We start from the raw sequence: 19,510 nt of genomic DNA, 5'->3' as shown, positions 1-19,510 counted from the left end.
GTCACTGGAATGTCGAGTTCCCTCTTGTACTTTTGTCTAGATTAAAGGAATAGCCAGACCATCAGTTGTGGAAATTCATTGGTATACTTATATTATTTGAAAGTTTATTTAGCATATTATTAATTTTTACCATTTTATACACAGTATGAAAGAATAAAAATTTATACGAAAAATGATTACATAGAAAAATAATACCACCTATATTACTTTTTCTCTAAAGTACTGGTAGATAAATTCTAAAATTTGCTTAGAAAAGATGCTGTATAAAGTGTTCAATATTTTCTTTCAAGATTAAATATGTTTTTCAATTGATGTAAACAAATTATGGATGTTTGATTACATCGAAAATATATACAGTTGAGTCTGCATAAGTCGACACCCAAGGAGGAATGAAAATGTGTCAAGTTATCCAATATGACACTAAAACAAAGTTGAAAAAACCACAAAACTACAATTAGGAAAATACAGTAGTGCTTTATACAGTACATGCAATGTATCTCTCTGACCATCCATCACTGGCACTAAAGTTGGTTTCTGCTCCAAGTACCTCAGCAATTTCCATCACTTTTTGTTTCAGTATCAGCCCTGAAACAGGAAGATCCAATGAACGAATTTGCTTTAGCAAAGATACCAGAGCATCTTCAACATCTTTGTGCGGCAACTTTCTCTGGTGTTTTTGAGACACCCACAATAAAGACCCAAGAAAAAGTTGCTTAATTTCCTTTTTTTTTTTCTTCTTCTTCTTCTTTTTAGAATTCTCACCAATGTTATTCTTGGAAATTTATCTTGTTTTAGAAATTTGGCGTGCGAAGTTTTATTACATTCAAATTCAGATACAAGTTCGTATTTTTCCTTCAGTGTAAGCATTGTTAGGTTTCGGATGAGAAGTTAAAAATGAGTATCCAACACTTGCAGTTATTTGCAGCAATTGTTTTACTTGCTGCAAATAACGCATGAATGAAAGGTGAAAAAATGCAAAATTGGATTCTGCTGTGATGTTAAGCTGTGTGGTGTGAACTCATTTTTTTTTTCAGGAGGGATTTATCAGACCTCTAAACACATGTGGGACAGAAAAAGTATGTCGATTTATCCAGTGGTGACGAGTTAAACGGTGTTGAGTAAACCAGAGTTTTTTAACATTAATGCCCATGTAAGTCAGCCGGGACCACAGAAAACTGACTACTTGACCTACGGTGTCTAGTTATATACATATGATGACTCATGCGGATTCAACTGTATATAAATTTATTTACAAATAAAATTAGTTTGCTATTTTCAAATTAACAAATTATTTTATTTAATTAAATCCATTCTTTATATATTAAGTTAAGCAAATGACAAAAATAATCAGTCAAAATTATCTAAATATTTAATAAATTTACATGCAATTTTCTGATAGTTTTGGTTCCTACAGATTACAAGCGACTTTTAGATACACATATATTATTCCAAATAACATTTTAAGAAATTCATTTTAATAATGCACTTTATAGTTTTACCATTACGTAAAAGTGAAAAAATTTGTAGTTTTTTTTTTAGGATATAAATTTAATATTTTCATTTAAATATATTATCATATATCAAAGCCAGATCTCATAGGGCTATCCTGTACAATATCTAGTCCAAATTAATTCATTTCTATTTAATATAATCTAGCTTAATGATATCTAGCTTTAGATATTTGGTAATCTTTGTAGATGCAAGCTTGGTTGTTGCTATATTATTAATTTGCACTAATAAAAGCGTAAAAGTATGTGTATTTAATAATTTTATTTTTCAATAAAATTATTAAATAAAAGGTTTTGATTTTTCAAATTGATTAAAATTTATCATAAACATAAGAATAAAAGTGAAGAATGCTATTGATTTAGGAGGTTTATCAAATCTAGTAAGCTGGATCGACTGAATTCTTATTATTATGCCTATAAATATATTTTTATTGTATTGGAAAGCCTACTTCATGATTGTAACTGGAAAATATTCACTAAAAACAGAGGATTGATTTTTATGATATTGATTATTTGTTCTACCATATCTATTCCAATGTGTCTCCAACTGGCAATTTGGTATTTGTCTTGTCTAAGTGCAGTCGGCTGATTTTAAAATATTAAAATTCCTCTTCGTTCCTACAGAACAGATTTTATAATTTTGATTTACAATGATTTATTGGAATCATTTTAAAATTTGAAAATTGTTTTTTTTTATTAAAAGTAAATTTAAAAAATTTTTTTCTCTGACTGTTAATAATGTGCTTGTTTGTCACAAACATTCCAGAACAATTGGTAATTCTGCTGAATGTATTCTATATATTTATCATTTTTTATTCCTTTATAAACATACTAAATGCATTTGAAAGTTTGTTTTATGCCAGTGGATGTTATTTCTTCGGAAATTACTTTGTTGAGGAATTTCATTTCCATTATTAAATGGTGTTTTTTTTTCTTATTGTGTTTATATTATTGTCTGTGATATCAAAATAATGATATCAAGTGATATCTATCTATAGTTTTGCTTAAGATACATTTTGAATGAAAATGGCTTTAACTTTGTCTTCATGAAAAAACAGATTTATTTCTTAATACTTTTTGTTTGTAGTTATTCAAGAAAATTTACTTCAAATAATGAAAGTAGTAAAAATGTTTTCAGTAATGAAAATACTATGAGAATTTTCCATATTTCACAAGTTAACTTGGCATTCTGGATAATGAATTAATCAAACATGTCAATCCAGAAAAAGTTATTTACTGCAAAAGTCTTCAATAATGTTAAATTATCTTTTATCTAAATCATGTTTCATGTAGCAAAAATACTACAACTATCAATGGAACATAATATGATCAAAAACGTTTGCAGTAAATAACTTTTGATGGATTGATGATGTTATTTGTAATCTTCACTTTCAACATAGAATGAATTCTGTTGTCTGAACTGTTAATAACTACTCATCATTTGCAAACAACTTATACTAATAACTAATTCATCCAAAATCTGTCCAATTCATATCAATTTTAGCAATGAATTTTTGGCCTCATCAAAGGCATTTGTACTGATTTTTTGGTTTATGTATCTTGAATAATTCAGACACATTTATAGGAATTATTTTGTAATGTCCATCACATTGTGTTGTAAGCCTGCTACAAGGTAATTAATACAGTAGAGCGTCGATTATCCGAAAATCAACTATCCGAAACGTCAGTTATCCGAAAGAATTCCAGTCGACAAATTTACATTTTCGCTAGTGCTGTGGCGCTGCAATCTTTGGCTATATCTTGGGCTACTCAAATATTTTACGTTTTTGATACTAAATTAACTTCTGAAGTATAATTTTTTATTGTTTTTTTATATTTTTCAATATATTTATTTTGTTTGTACAAAGTAAAAAAATAATTTTTAACGATACAATAGTCTTCGTTAGTCTTAACATCGACGAAAATTCAACGCGAAGCGACACGCAACGGAGAAAAATTTCAACATCGAATACGTTAAACTATTTTTTCGTACATAATTGGTTACCCGAACGACCCCAGTCCCCAATTGATTCGGATAATCAATTGGGACGCTCTACTGTATATATATATCTGCTTGCTTGCGACTTATGCGCAATTGGCCCGCCGTTCGGAAAGTTGACACCGCTACTATATATCATTAAACAAGTATACCAGAAAATTGAATTGCCAAACAATTATTAAATGCATATCTAAGAGATAATGACAGGAAAATAAGGTGTATCTAAACTACAAAAAGAGAATTCTGTTATGCAAAATTTTTGTCCTGTAAAATATAAAGAATTCTTTTAAAAATTATAATAAAAAATCTCTTAGATCAATATAAATAATAATTATTGTTGTTCTCTCGAAATTATTGAATTTAACTTCTACTTGACTTCATGTATATACTATGAGAACATGCAACTGTTATTCAACAGGCAGGGGGGAAATCAATAAAAATCGTCCTTTGTGCCAGTAATATTTAATATATATTATTTTTTCGTGACTTTACTCATTCTTCTGATTCAGCAGTATGGTTTTTCTGAATTTTGTAATGAAAATTATATACAAAACATTCAATACTAGATAGTCTTCTCCCATTTTGAGACATTTGAAAATCATTGTTTACAATGAAAGTCCGGAACATTTCAAGACATGTGCTAATCTACGTTCAATATTTGGTCTGTCAGCTTATTCAAGGTTGTATAAATTAGTGCTGTTATTGATACCTGGAAGAGAAATAAGTGATATTTAATTAACGATTGGATACTGACAGAAAATAACAACATATTTGGAGAAAAGTATTCGTGTTCTTTAATGTCAAATATACGGTAAGAATATATAAATATTTGAATTACTGTTATTTCTTAACATTAACACAATGATGACTCAGTATTAACAATTTAGGATTTTGTTTTTATAATTACTTAAAAGAATTATAATATATACATAATTAAACGTTTATTAATATTTATTTATTTGTAAATGTTATATGTTGGCAATAATTATTTATAATTAATTAAGAGGAAAATATAAAAAGAATTAAGTTTGAAACGTATTACAAAATTATTTCTGTTACCATTTATCATTTAACTTAATATTAAAATGTAACTACAATAATACACACATTTATTCTTACCAAATACGGTAAAACATGTTTTTTTTTAATTGGGATAATCAGTGTTCTGTTGTATTTATATCTGTTCTATTTCGTTTCCTCATTATAACTTGTTTACATTCAAAACTAATAATATAAATAAACGAATGAACCTTTATGACTTTCCTAAGTACAGATGTATGTGTAATCCGTTGTTGTTAGACTGTATTATAAAATAGTATAAACTAATGCGTTTAGCCAGTGATATTTCGGGGCCAGATAAGGTGTCCGTTGTAAAAACCAAAGGTTCTTTACAGTTTCCAGACACGTTGCCACGTTCTATACATTTAAGTTTACACAACGACTTGCGCGAATTTTGAATTTCATGCACATTGTATAAGAGAACAATTGAGTTGTTGCTGACTTTATAACTCGTCGCGTGTTCGTATAGTAATCTTACGAATTTGATTACAACAAAGAAAAGAGCACGCATTCTTATTGAACGTGCTGCAAGTTTACTGTTTACTAAACTATGAGTACACGGTCTACCGCCGTGTACACTTTGGAATCCGGAGTGTTGCGTAAAAACATGGCTTCGATCTGCTATCGAACTACAGATGAAAAAAAGCCGTAGCATGTTACTTTGTTTTGTTTTATTAAGTTATGGCAACGCAACACTTGGGCGATCTGCCTAGGGGAATGCCTTCCGGGAGGTGTTATTTAAGAGTCTGGTTCCTATTCAGGCATTATAGACGTGGAGAAAAGCCGGAAAACTCCACGTGTTCAGCTCGTACTGTCCCACGACCGAACTCCCAGTGTTCAGGGAACAGAACCGCTTGGCCACTGGTGAGCCGGTAGCATGTTACACGGATCCTATTTGGAATTTCTTTAGTAAATGTACTTCTTTGTATTGGTTTAATACTAATTACAAATTTGATTAATTAATGTAATTAATAAAAAGCCAGCAACGAGTTGCGTAACTTACCGGTGAAAAATATTTTAAAAAAAACATTTGTTACGCCTGAAATTTCGTGTGGTGCCATCTGTTATGAGATTTTATTTAAAAGATAGCATTTGTATTAGTTATTATAATAAAAATTTGTTTTTAAATGTGGAAAAAAAACGCTATCGTAGTTGTAAAATATCGAGTTAGACGCTTCGGTTTAATCTTCTTTATATCAATAAAATGAAATAAATAAACAAAAGTTTTTATAAAAATCAACTGCAAAATACCGTATAGATAAATATCCGAAGAAATATTTGTATGAATCGTAATAATAAATCGAATAAACGACATTGTTTGTAACGACACCAGCGAAGAGCGCGTCGACGCAAGTTAGTACATATATAAGGTTGAGTGACACGTCTGCTGTGTGACGAATACAAATTTCGATGACGAATGTTTACAGTTCTGCTGCTGATTGTATAGTGAAGAATACTGTTTCTGAGAAAATTTGTAATACGAAATACTTTTTGTTTAATCTTAATGAAAGATAATACGTCAGCTTCCAGTATATTTACTTGATTAATTTAGAAAATATCAAAATATTAACATAATTATCAGAAAATATGGAGGTTAGTCTGGTCTACAAGTGAGGGATCTTGGCAGAAGTCGGTGTGCTTATTACACACTAGTGAATTTAGGACATGCAGGGCCTAAGGCAAGATAGATAGGAGAGGCCTCTCTTATATTATAAGTCTGTATTGTGGGGTTGCTGGCTATTCTACAAGTTCTAGACTGATACCTAAGACACAATTAAATACTAAAAACACAAAGCTGCATGCAAAAACAAAGCTCAGATTGCCATTATCTAAAGCTGCCACTAACATAGGACAATCATTTTTTTTTTAAATAAACAAAAAGTATTTTTATCTTGTTATACTTGTTATTGATTAAGTTGCTTTTTCAGCTTTATTTATTCTAATTTTTAAATATTTAATAATAATAAAATATAATTTCAGATTTGATTAACTTTATTATGTGTAGATTTAATAATAATTATCTGATATTGAAATTAAATTTATTGTTATTGACTAATTCAAACATAAAAAATTTTATGAAGTTTTACAATGGAAACATCATTACTAATGAGTTAATTTATAAAAATATTATGTGGATTTAGTAAAATGCCAATTATTAAGTATTAAATGAATATTCTTTTGGATTTTAGTGGTATTTTCTTAAACTTAACAAAATAAATTGAGCTTTTTAATCTAATAAGAGTTATAATCATTCTATATAGGATGTTTGTATAATAACATGCAAAGATAACTTTTGTAGATATCATTCTAATTATAATTCATAAAGTAATTGCTTCAGTAGATCACTCAATGACCTTGTATAGCAGTAAAAAAAGGTTTATTAAGCTGGAAATCTGAATGGTTATCGAGTGTTTGGTTTGAGGTCGGCGCAAGGTAACCCGATGGGCATTTTCGTTATCTTTTTGTCTTGTAGTTTTTTGCAGGTGGAACGGACTGTAGAAGTTTTTATTTTTTATGTTTAAACCTTTTTTTGTGTTTTCATTTAGACTCATTTATTCATCTTTTACTTTCCTGCTCTGTCAACATAGCAGGAAAGTATGGTGATCGGTTAAAAATCTTGGTGGGTCTTTTTTTGTAGTTTAGCTATTTAGATTTCATTATAAGATCCTATTCATTATATCTGAAAATATACTAATTATTGTAACATGATACAGCTGCATGCAAAGTAAACTTAGTTATACTATAGATTATGTTTAAGATCTAGTTCCTATAATCTTTGATTGGAAAGTATCAATATATTTAAGTATTTTTCAAAAATAATTATATAAATATATCTTTAATCTTCCCAAATATTCACATGCAAACTTTAACATATTGTGATTAATGTTCAGGTTTCAGATTTGTAGTAATAATTGTACATTGATTTAATTGTTAAATTTGATTAAAATCTTTGTTTTTCTTGGAAATTTATACATGTAATTGTTTAATATTATAGTTAGAAGCTCCTGTTCCTTTACTAATTTGAACTCATCTTGATGATTCACTGAAAATGGGGAGGAAAAATTTATCATATACCAGTTTTATTCAAATAGCTGCGGCTACTATTTTAAACTGCATATTTCCTGCGTGGTTAACATTCAAGGGCGGTCATTGTTTCCTTTGCACGTACTCACTTGATGTTCGTTATTAATAAAATATTTAAATATTCATATTTATAGTAGATGTGGTTATAATTCAAGTAAAACCTGTATTGTTTACATGTACATGATGGCGAGCAGTATGCAATTCATGAGTAGTAAAATTTTATGTGATGTTTAAACCCATAGTTTGTAAATTTTATTAAGCTGTAACTAAATCAAAGTATCTCTATAATGAAAGTGATTATTACATTTTCGTTCTTTCGTTTATTTCATCAATACTGTAGAATACAGTATAGAAAAACTAAACCACTAACTGCGTATTATTGTGTAATGTTTTCTATTACATTATGAAATAAAATAGTGTGCAGATCATTTCAGGTATCTTGACCAGGTGATGCTCAGTACTCGGGGCACTGTAAGTTTCCAAATCCAAAAGCCTGTTTTTTTAGTAATGCCCAGTGACCATGTCACAGATTCAATGAAAACAATCCGTTTCCCTGCTACTGTACATTTGTACAGCTTGACCAAGAAACACACTGTACTATTAATTATTATTATTATTGTTTTTTTTACTTAACTTTTCCTGATCTACTTCTCGTGAGAAGAAGAATCTTTAATGAAAGTAGTTTTAAAAATTGCAATGCTAAACAATTGGGAAGTGATCGAACGATCAAAATCTTTTTAAAATAATAATTTTAAACGGCATTAATCCAGAAATACAGTATTTGTTGTTTTAAAATTGTAACGGATCGAATTCGTACAATATAAATTGCATAAAATCTAGTAGTAAAGAAATGAGCTTAATGATGTAATCTTAATAAATCATTCATTCAATAAGAGAGTGCTTCTATTAACATTATGCATTGATAATGTACAGGGTGGTCCAAAAGTCAGTTGACTGATATCTATCTTATGATTATTTTAAGAATACTTAAAACTAGTTTGGAACAGCTGCATATTATTGTTACCGATTGTCATCAGAAGCGAGTGAATCACACAAATAACATGCAGCTGTCGGAAATCAGTTTTAATCTATAAATATTTATTTTTACAAACAAATTTATTTATAGATTAGTTTAAGGTATGCACAGTTTCATTAATTTGCATACAATTTTTCATTTAGGATTACCTGGAAAAGGAAGAACTTTTCAGAAGATAAATAAAGAAATTAAAGATAAAATTGCTTTGAACAATAATAAGGAATTTATAAAAGGTAGAGTTAAATGTTTATATTTTAGATAGTGAATGAGATTTCATTTTAAAAGATTTATATTAATTATTGTTATTTTTTTTTATTTGATTTTTCAGTTTCTGAAGAGAATTCAGGGAAAATAATGTCACTGAAATTTACTAGCGAAAGATTAGCATCACTCAAATCCTGTAAAAATGAAACAAATAACAAGATTCTTAAGGAAAGTCACGAAAGTAAACCAAAAGTTGATTTTAATCAGCTTTTGGCAGCTGCCGGAGAAATCTGTGGTCCTTGTGTAGTGAAACGTGTTCAGTTGAAGAATGGTCAGACTGTGTACGTGTATAAACCGTTGTCAGAAAACGATCATTCGGAATCGAAGTGTACAGAAAACGATAGCATTCAGACTAGAATTGGTGTTAGTGACAATCCGGAGTGTACGAGAGAAATATTTGTTAATAGTGAAAACTTGACTGTTCCTCTTTCTCAATTAAGTGAGAATTTACTTCCGGCAATGCAACAACAAATTCCTTCTCCTACATGTAAAGAGTTTAGCATTGCGGAAGACGCGGACAATAATAATTCGACCACATTATGGTTGACCGGAAACGGCGAACCCTGTTACGTGACAAAACTCTCCCCGGAACAAAACGTAGACTGGAACGAAGATTCGCCTACTATTTCAAGCTTTAAGAAAGAGAGCGAAAACATTTCGGACATTATTAATTGTACGACAAACGGCAAAGAACACTTACAAGAATTGGGAAATATTCAGAACATTAAAGACGAACAAGTACTAAATATTTCTCAATAAGTTTGTAAATTAAAAAAATAATAATAAGAGAAGAAAGTATTATTTTCATTGACTATTTTATGCATTTTTATAGAAACTTCTATCATTGAATTATTTTTTTTGAGAGTCATCGTTTACCAAAGATTTCATCTTTTGTTCACGAAACTTTGACAAGGAAACTGTCTCCGAAGACGACTATATATATATTTGTTTTGTCAAGTGTACTTGAATAGTTTTTCTTTGTTTTATTTTGTTTATCTTCAGCTACCTCATGTTGAAAATGATGTGTGATTACTTTTAGAGGTAAATGGGACAAGAAATATCTATATATTATATATATGCCATTAACAGGACGACAATCACGGTTCATTTAGTTTTATAAGATTTGTTTCCTAACGTACCTAAGTAAGAAACCATAAAATATTTTTCACATCGGCGTAACCACCCGATTATTTTTGTTCCGAAAGTCATTCGTTTCCCTTTCGAAATCGAGTTTAGTTTAGTCAAAGCGACCAATTTGTACGACGGAGAAGTAGCGGAATCCGAACGGGAAATCACTAGTCGAAGGAGGACGATTCGTCTCGCTTTTACCCATTCGGTAAAGCCGGTGTCATATTTTCTACGTCAAAAAGTGCCACAAATTAGCCTTCAAAGAATCATTAAACTGCGACTCGATTCGACAAAGACAAACAGCATGCCAATGCCGCCGCCGCCGCTGCTGCTCATCAAACCGTCCACTGTTCTGTAAATAAAGAAGTTGGGATATGGAAATGTCTGTTTTACTTTGAATTTTTCTAGTTGCAGATAGCGTATTTATTAATTTTAAGCAAAACTAGATANTTTTTCAAAAATAATTATATAAATATATCTTTAATCTTCCCAAATATTCACATGCAAACTTTAACATATTGTGATTAATGTTCAGGTTTCAGATTTGTAGTAATAATTGTACATTGATTTAATTGTTAAATTTGATTAAAATCTTTGTTTTTCTTGGAAATTTATACATGTAATTGTTTAATATTATAGTTAGAAGCTCCTGTTCCTTTACTAATTTGAACTCATCTTGATGATTCACTGAAAATGGGGAGGAAAAATTTATCATATACCAGTTTTATTCAAATAGCTGCGGCTACTATTTTAAACTGCATATTTCCTGCGTGGTTAACATTCAAGGGCGGTCATTGTTTCCTTTGCACGTACTCACTTGATGTTCGTTATTAATAAAATATTTAAATATTCATATTTATAGTAGATGTGGTTATAATTCAAGTAAAACCTGTATTGTTTACATGTACATGATGGCGAGCAGTATGCAATTCATGAGTAGTAAAATTTTATGTGATGTTTAAACCCATAGTTTGTAAATTTTATTAAGCTGTAACTAAATCAAAGTATCTCTATAATGAAAGTGATTATTACATTTTCGTTCTTTCGTTTATTTCATCAATACTGTAGAATACAGTATAGAAAAACTAAACCACTAACTGCGTATTATTGTGTAATGTTTTCTATTACATTATGAAATAAAATAGTGTGCAGATCATTTCAGGTATCTTGACCAGGTGATGCTCAGTACTCGGGGCACTGTAAGTTTCCAAATCCAAAAGCCTATTTTTTTAGTAATGCCCAGTGACCATGTCAAAGATTCAATGAAAACAATCCGTTTCCCTGCTACTGTACATTTGTACAGCTTGACCAAGAAACACACTGTACTATTAATTATTATTATTATTGTTTTTTTTACTTAACTTTTCCTGATCTACTTCTCGTGAGAAGAAGAATCTTTAATGAAAGTAGTTTTAAAAATTGCAATGCTAAACAATTGGGAAGTGATCGAACGATCAAAATCTTTTTAAAATAATAATTTTAAACGGCATTAATCCAGAAATACAGTATTTGTTGTTTTAAAATTGTAACGGATCGAATTCGTACAATATAAATTGCATAAAATCTAGTAGTAAAGAAATGAGCTTAATGATGTAATCTTAATAAATCATTCATTCAATAAGAGAGTGCTTCTATTAACATTATGCATTGATAATGTACAGGGTGGTCCAAAAGTCAGTTGACTGATATCTATCTTATGATTATTTTAAGAATACTTAAAACTAGTTTGGAACAGCTGCATATTATTGTTACCGATTGTCATCAGAAGCGAGTGAATCACACAAATAACATGCAGCTGTCGGAAATCAGTTTTAATCTATAAATATTTATTTTTACAAACAAATTTATTTATAGATTAGTTTAAGGTATGCACAGTTTCATTAATTTGCATACAATTTTTCATTTAGGATTACCTGGAAAAGGAAGAACTTTTCAGAAGATAAATAAAGAAATTAAAGATAAAATTGCTTTGAACAATAATAAGGAATTTATAAAAGGTAGAGTTAAATGTTTATATTTTAGATAGTGAATGAGATTTCATTTTAAAAGATTTATATTAATTATTGTTATTTTTTTTTATTTGATTTTTCAGTTTCTGAAGAGAATTCAGGGAAAATAATGTCACTGAAATTTACTAGCGAAAGATTAGCATCACTCAAATCCTGTAAAAATGAAACAAATAACAAGATTCTTAAGGAAAGTCACGAAAGTAAACCAAAAGTTGATTTTAATCAGCTTTTGGCAGCTGCCGGAGAAATCTGTGGTCCTTGTGTAGTGAAACGTGTTCAGTTGAAGAATGGTCAGACTGTGTACGTGTATAAACCGTTGTCAGAAAACGATCATTCGGAATCGAAGTGTACAGAAAACGATAGCATTCAGACTAGAATTGGTGTTAGTGACAATCCGGAGTGTACGAGAGAAATATTTGTTAATAGTGAAAACTTGACTGTTTCTCTTTCTCAATTAAGTGAGAATTTACTTCCGGCAATGCAACAACAAATTCCTTCTCCTACATGTAAAGAGTTTAGCATTGCGGAAGACGCGGACAATAATAATTCGACCACATTATGGTTGACCGGAAACGGCGAACCCTGTTACGTGACAAAACTCTCCCCGGAACAAAACGTAGACTGGAACGAAGATTCGCCTACTATTTCAAGCTTTAAGAAAGAGAGCGAAAACATTTCGGACATTATTAATTGTACGACAAACGGCAAAGAACACTTACAAGAATTGGGAAATATTCAGAACATTAAAGACGAACAAGTACTAAATATTTCTCAATAAGTTTGTAAATTAAAAAAATAATAATAAGAGAAGAAAGTATTATTTTCATTGACTATTTTATGCATTTTTATAGAAACTTCTATCATTGAATTATTTTTTTTGAGAGTCATCGTTTACCAAAGATTTCATCTTTTGTTCACGAAACTTTGACAAGGAAACTGTCTCCGAAGACGACTATATATATATTTGTTTTGTCAAGTGTACTTGAATAGTTTTTCTTTGTTTTATTTTGTTTATCTTCAGCTACCTCATGTTGAAAATGATGTGTGATTACTTTTAGAGGTAAATGGGACAAGAAATATCTATATATTATATATATGCCATTAACAGGACGACAATCACGGTTCATTTAGTTTTATAAGATTTGTTTCCTAACGTACCTAAGTAAGAAACCATAAAATATTTTTCACGTCGGCGTAACCACCCGATTATTTTTGTTCCGAAAGTCATTCGTTTCCCTTTCGAAATCGAGTTTAGTTTAGTCAAAGCGACCAATTTGTACGACGGAGAAGTAGCGGAATCCGAACGGGAAATCACTAGTCGAAGGAGGACGATTCGTCTCGCTTTTACCCATTCGGTAAAGCCGGTGTCATATTTTCTACGTCAAAAAGTGCCACAAATTAGCCTTCAAAGAATCATTAAACTGCGACTCGATTCGACAAAGACAAACAGCATGCCAATGCCGCCGCCGCCGCTGCTGCTCATCAAACCGTCCACTGTTCTGTAAATAAAGAAGTTGGGATATGGAAATGTCTGTTTTNGTATATATATATATATATATAATTATTTTTTTTTTTTTTCCTTTTATAAGTCATGTACATAACAATTTCTCTTTCTTATGGAGTAGTAATGTAAAGAAAAGATTAACAAAAAGGACAAAAAAATGATAATAATAATAATAATAATAGTTTTTTGATAAGCGTTAAGACTTGTGTTTTCACCAATTCCAAGGGGAAAAAAATTATATTTGTAAATAAAACTTTCATGGTTTAATTTTCATGTTAAGCTCAGTTGTAAATAAATTTATTGAAGGAACTAACTATAGCGGGGTAGTTTTTCATTACGTCCCAACCCAGTGACGAAGTGCCACCTTGTGGACAAAATATTAATTTACCATTACGATATTTTTCAATTTAACAATAATAATAATAATAAATAAATAAATTTAAATTAAAAAAAATTATTAGAAAATATTAATTAAAAAGTTTTAAAAGTAAATTTACAAAAAAAAATTACGCAAATTTCGAGCGGTAGATGGCGTTTAACGATCCATCTTTGTTTATCGTTTTTGAAGTTGTAATGGCGTGTATTTTCTTATAACGTTATCAATGCCGAGAGAGAGGAGGCCACCCACGAAATTTAAAGGTAAAGCATTAAATTTCAATGCAATTTCGATTATAATTACCGCAATTGCGTTTAAAAGTATTCGTATTGTTAAAGGTAGTGTTAACTCTAGTCTCTCCACGTGGTTTTGCTGTTATTAACGAAATATGTCAGTTTCACAAAACGAACGGAAAATTTCTAATTATTCTGTGATTTGAAAGTGAATAAATGCTCCGAGGACGTCGTTTCAGATATAAAATAACCCAATATATGACGTTGATTGGTATAAAAGGTTATGGAAAATTGCCATCCTTTCGGCAATGATTAATGGAGTGATTTAAGATTTATCCAAACAAATAAATGGAGTATCGTATATAAATAGTTGTTTGGTCGTACTTGACATAAAATTATAAAAAGCAGAAGTGTGTCAATGTCTAGTTTTGAAAGATGTTCCAAGTTTACTTTTTATTCCAAGTCATTTTTCTTTGTTTTTCAGTATTATTTTTGGTTTAATACGAAATTACACTTTTATTTTTAATAACCAGACATCAAATGTAATAATTTTGTAATTTCTGAAGATATTAGCATAGAAGAAATTATCTTTTCTTATTTAGATACGTAAATATGTCGTATATGGCATATTTCGGTGGCTCCTGTGCGTATAGGTATTATAAATTCAGTTATGTGTTAATTAAGGCAAAACATTAAAACACTGAGATGCGTACTGTAAGTCCTAGTTTGTTCTGGGACAATCCCGGATTTCTCCTGTTTTTAATCCTCGAAAGACTGTTCTATTTACGTCTTCTAATACAAAATAACCAATTCGTAGGTTGATATATAAATGACTTTTAAAAAATAATTAAGTTTAGCTATTTTTAGATCTGTTTTTCGCTCTTAAAATCCGTTTCGGGTTTGGTGACGAACGATGTGGTCGCACTATATATAATAGGCACCTATTTCCTTTGTTATGAAAGATCTAATAGCAACAAAATTGACAGATGTCGTAAGGGATAGGGAATAACCCTCCAACCTGAACTAATTGTAAAAAAGTTACGAAGATTTAAAATGTGTCGAAATCTAAATGCGGAAAATCCTCGTTAGTTTGAAATTCGGGCGATGAAATATTCGAGACTGAAAGATTTGCATATTTCTGTACAATATGCCAAATGATATCGTGTAACTGGTATAATTTATTGAGCAAATGGAATACGGCTACCTACTTATACAGAATGCTATTTTCATTAAATAATAATGATGATAAACTGCTGGTAAACAATACGTCCGGTGAGAACCTCACGGGTCTCCAGATAGGTCTTATAAAAAGTAAAGTGGATTTCCTCAATGTAGCCCAAATTATTTTTAAAGTGGCTCAAAATGTAGTAGCCTAGAGCCATACAAATATCTGTCTCCTATTGGTAGCCCAATCTTGCAATCCCAAAACCCAGCCGTATTTTATCAAATATGAGAAAAAAAGGAGGATAGTCCATATACAAGGTGACACCTGAAAATGTGCTACTATAAAAACAAAGCCGTATGACCAGATTAGAGCTGTTCTTGGTCTATTCTCTTTTAGGCACTTTGAGTTAACATGCGCATATCACAGTTCAGACGGAATTTTCACTTCGAATTATGAAGTAGCTGTATTTCGAATTAATCAAATTCCTCAATGTGTAAATCTCTATATCTTCGGTTGGAACAAAAGTACAGTTATGAACTAATGGGATTTTGAACTATCCAAGTTCGAATTAATGAGGATTCCTGTATCATTATAGTGAGATGATACCATAGTACTGTGGTTCCCAACTTATTTTTTTCGTGGAACCATTTTTATCAAGACAAAAAGTCTTGAAACCTAACAGTTTTTACTGATTAAAAGTAAATATCAGATTAAAAATCAAATGTAATTTCTTTGACATGCAAAACAAGAGATTCATAATGGAAAAACATTAATAATCTACACTCGAGAACCTTTATAACACAGTAATTGTTAAAATTTTGCTGTTACTAACATTTTCAACCCCAACCTCGGTCTTCATCAGGTTCAACCAGTAAGATTTGAACATGGAACAACTTACACACACAGACAACCTTTAACTCTATACGTTACCATAGTGATAGAAATATTTCCACCCATAGACAATAAATAATAAGTATAACTAATGATATATAAAGAGGTTGCTAAATGCTAATGTTGCCCATTCCTTTCGTAACAGTATCTCCATGCATAGAAAATCTTATTGGCATCCTTTGAATTAATGCAGTTGCTAGCTATGCCGGTTTTGTAGATTTCCAATATCTCCAGATTTTGCAGGTGTTCAATCTGATGTGACCATCTAACCAACTTTGCTTCGTGGAGGTCTGCTTGTATGTTGGGGTCTGTGGTGTAGGTAGACAGGGCGGTGGTATATCTCTTCTTGGCGATGTCATACCTGTGCTCCTGTACTCTTGCATAATGAGTGCTTCATGGACCCGATGTATATTAAATAACTTTGGAATCTGTGGTCTCCGAGGGGAAATGGTGTAGATACCCAGGGCATGACTTTCATTGGCCGTATCTTTGTCATTGCGCAGTAGCCCATACACCATGTTGGATCTTCTACAGGCAATCTTTGTGCCCATACAGACAGCAATTTCTTTATATATGGAACTTAGATGCTGGTTATATTCTACTACCATGCGTGATTGGTTAATGTTGTGATCCTGTATTCCGTTGGGTGTTACTTGTGAGTTGGATATGTTGCATGCAGCTTGCTGGATGGAGTATGCATGTGCTAAGTTACATATCAGGCCTCTAACATATACGTGTTTTACTGCTGTGTGTTCAATGTGCTTCCACTCTGCTACCATTTCTTCCCAGCTGTTCTGGTACATGTGTGCCCGTCTTGTTAGTGCACAAAAGAGTGATTTTATAAGAAAACTGGTCTGCCAAGTTTGCTGGAATAAATAATGGTACATAGCACAGTTTGTAGTAGATTCTAGTTACCATTTGGCTCACATTGAGATGAATATTGATATCAAGGAAATGAGCACTTGTGCCATTTTTCTGATCTAGCTTGATGGTAAGGCCACATGGGTTGTTATTCATGTAGCTTACAAAATGGGCTCAGTCTTTCATAGAATAAATATGTCATCAACATACCTCCTGTAAACCAGAATGTTTGATAGGAATAGAGGTGCGACTTTTTGTTCCAATTGCCGAACTACCAACTTGCATAAATCCTGAGAGGGGGCTGCCCATAGGTATGCCCCGTTTTTGTATGTATTGTTATCGAAGCAGAAGAATGATGTATAACACAACATATGCACTAGCTCTAACACATGCTTATATTGCACATTTGCCCTGGAGGCACTTAGTAACATATCCCTAAGCGCACAGAAGCATGGTTGTATTTTTATCGAAGGGTATAGGGAGGTTGCGGTCAAAAATGTTAGTAATCATTAAAATTTTGCTGTTACTGTGTTATAAAGGTTCTCGAGTGTAGATTCTCATTTCCAGTAACTCAATAATAATGGTTTTCTTTAAAAAACTTCTAATTACCAGTTTAGTTTAATTTATTATCTTCACATTAATTAATTTTTGGAGATGATTTCTTCAGTGGATGTGGTGGGAGAATTTAATGTACAGTAGAGCATCGATTATCCGAATCAATTGGGGAATGGGGTTGTTCGGATAACCGATTATGTGTGAAAAAATATTATAACCTATTCCATGTTGAAATTCGTTCAAATCCTGGCACGTCCTTAAGTACCCTCTCATGGTTGCACCAGTGCTGCCAGCTAAAACACGCACACCAACAAAAATAATATTAGAGTAGCCCAAGACAGTCAAAGATTGCAGCGCCACAGCACTAGTGGAAATTTAAATTTGCCGACTGGAAAGCTTTCGGTTAGTTGACATTTCAGTTGATTGCGATGCTCTACTGTATTTGATTCTTTTCTTTCCTCTCTTTTTTCTTTTTTGTGAATTGCTAAACGAACACCCGAGTATTGAAATATTACTACTCCCTGGACACAATCTCTCTGATAGGAATATTTTTTAAATGTTGAATACCTGATTCAATTCTCAAATCAATAGACTGTATGGATTTTATTTTCCACAAATGCGAGCCATGCAAAGTTGTGTACGGGTAACCTTTTCTATAATTTTTGAAACCCTATTTAAATAAATTTTTCGTACATATTTTAAACATAGTTCAAAAACTACTTTTATTGCTGGAATTCTAGTTTCCAGAACACAAATTCTTCTTTATTCGATGTTTAATGTATAAAATAAAAAAAAAAATTTTACGTTTCTCAAACCAGTTTAACTTGTATAGCCTAAGTAACCAGTACTAATGACATCAGGTAGATTATAATTTTACGAGAAGTTAAACTTTCATTAAATAAAAAATATTGCTGAATTAACAAGAATGCCAAAAATTCAGCAAATTACTTGCTGGAATTTTTGTGTTCTTGCCATTAATTTCTATAAACACATCTAGTTTCTCTTACGATATTGCTGAATTATTTAAAAAGAAATCATTTTAAGTAGTTAAAGTATAGATATGATGACAAATAAGCTATATAATTCACTAACAGTAATTCAAATCTTAAAGTTTAATTATATTTAATTTGGTTAATTAACATACATAAATTAGATGCACTACTTATACTTTAGCTGCTTTCTGATGATCTAGAACAGTGGTTCCCAATTAGTTTTTCCTGCGTACCACTTCAAGAAAGAGCTTAAACTCNTCCGGAGTGTACGAGAGAAATATTTGTTAATAGTGAAAACTTGACTGTTTCTCTTTCTCAATTAAGTGAGAATTTACTTCCGGCAATGCAACAACAAATTCCTTCTCCTACATGTAAAGAGTTTAGCATTGCGGAAGACGCGGACAATAATAATTCGACCTTTCTTAAACTTAACAAAATAAATTGAGCTTTTTAATCTAATAAGAGTTATAATCATTCTATATAGGATGTTTGTATAATAACATGCAAAGATAACTTTTGTAGATATCATTCTAATTATAATTCATAAAGTAATTGCTTCAGTAGATCACTCAATGACCTTGTATAGCAGTAAAAAAAGGTTTATTAAGCTGGAAATCTGAATGGTTATCGAGTGTTTGGTTTGAGGTCGGCGCAAGGTAACCCGATGGGCATTTTCGTTATCTTTTTGTCTTGTAGTTTTTTGCAGGTGGAACGGACTGTAGAAGTTTTTATTTTTTATGTTTAAACCTTTTTTTGTGTTTTCATTTAGACTCATTTATTCATCTTTTACTTTCCTGCTCTGTCAACATAGCAGGAAAGTATGGTGATCGGTTAAAAATCTTGGTG

At 31.0% G+C, this 19,510-nt stretch overlaps 2 protein-coding genes across 3 annotated transcripts in view; both read left to right on the top strand.

Moving 5' to 3' along the window:
* Window positions 1-10,082, top strand: part of LOC111631731 (uncharacterized protein MAL13P1.304-like) — a 39,741-nt gene extending 29,659 nt beyond the window's left edge. For both annotated transcript variants that reach the window (XM_023376036.1, XM_023376037.1), the window contains exons 4-6: window positions 8,830-8,919; window positions 9,015-9,688; window positions 9,783-10,082. In XM_023376036.1, the coding sequence (XP_023231804.1) occupies window positions 8,830-8,919; window positions 9,015-9,688; window positions 9,783-9,812 (794 nt within the window). In that variant the 3' untranslated portion in view covers window positions 9,813-10,082. The remainder of the gene's footprint in view (window positions 1-8,829; window positions 8,920-9,014; window positions 9,689-9,782) is intronic.
* Window positions 10,083-11,945: 1,863 nt separating this feature from the next.
* LOC111631724 lies at window positions 11,946-13,238 on the top strand. Its single transcript, XM_023376031.1, has 3 exons — window positions 11,946-12,075; window positions 12,171-12,844; window positions 12,939-13,238. The coding sequence occupies exons 1-3, from the start codon at window positions 11,946-11,948 to the stop codon at window positions 12,966-12,968; spliced, it is 834 nt and encodes a 277-aa protein (XP_023231799.1). The 3' UTR covers window positions 12,969-13,238.
* Window positions 13,239-19,510: the final 6,272 nt, after the last annotated feature.

The sequence above is a fragment of the Centruroides sculpturatus genome, unplaced genomic scaffold (genome assembly GCF_000671375.1).
Source record: "Centruroides sculpturatus isolate CEXI.00-Female unplaced genomic scaffold, Cexi_2.0 scaffold756, whole genome shotgun sequence".
Classification (NCBI taxonomy): domain Eukaryota; kingdom Metazoa; phylum Arthropoda; class Arachnida; order Scorpiones; family Buthidae; genus Centruroides; species Centruroides sculpturatus.
This window is presented reverse-complemented; position numbering and strand designations above follow the sequence as displayed.

Coding starts and splice junctions, on each gene's coding strand:
- LOC111631724 (XM_023376031.1), top strand. CDS start 11,946: ATGCACAGTTTCATTAATTTGCATACAATTTTTCATTTAGGATTACCT. Junction 12,076..12,170: donor TAATAAGGAATTTATAAAAG/GTAGAGTTAAAT, acceptor TTGATTTTTCAG/TTTCTGAAGAGAATTCAGGG. Junction 12,845..12,938: donor AGAACATTAAAGACGAACAA/GTACTAAATATT, acceptor GCATTTTTATAG/AAACTTCTATCATTGAATTA.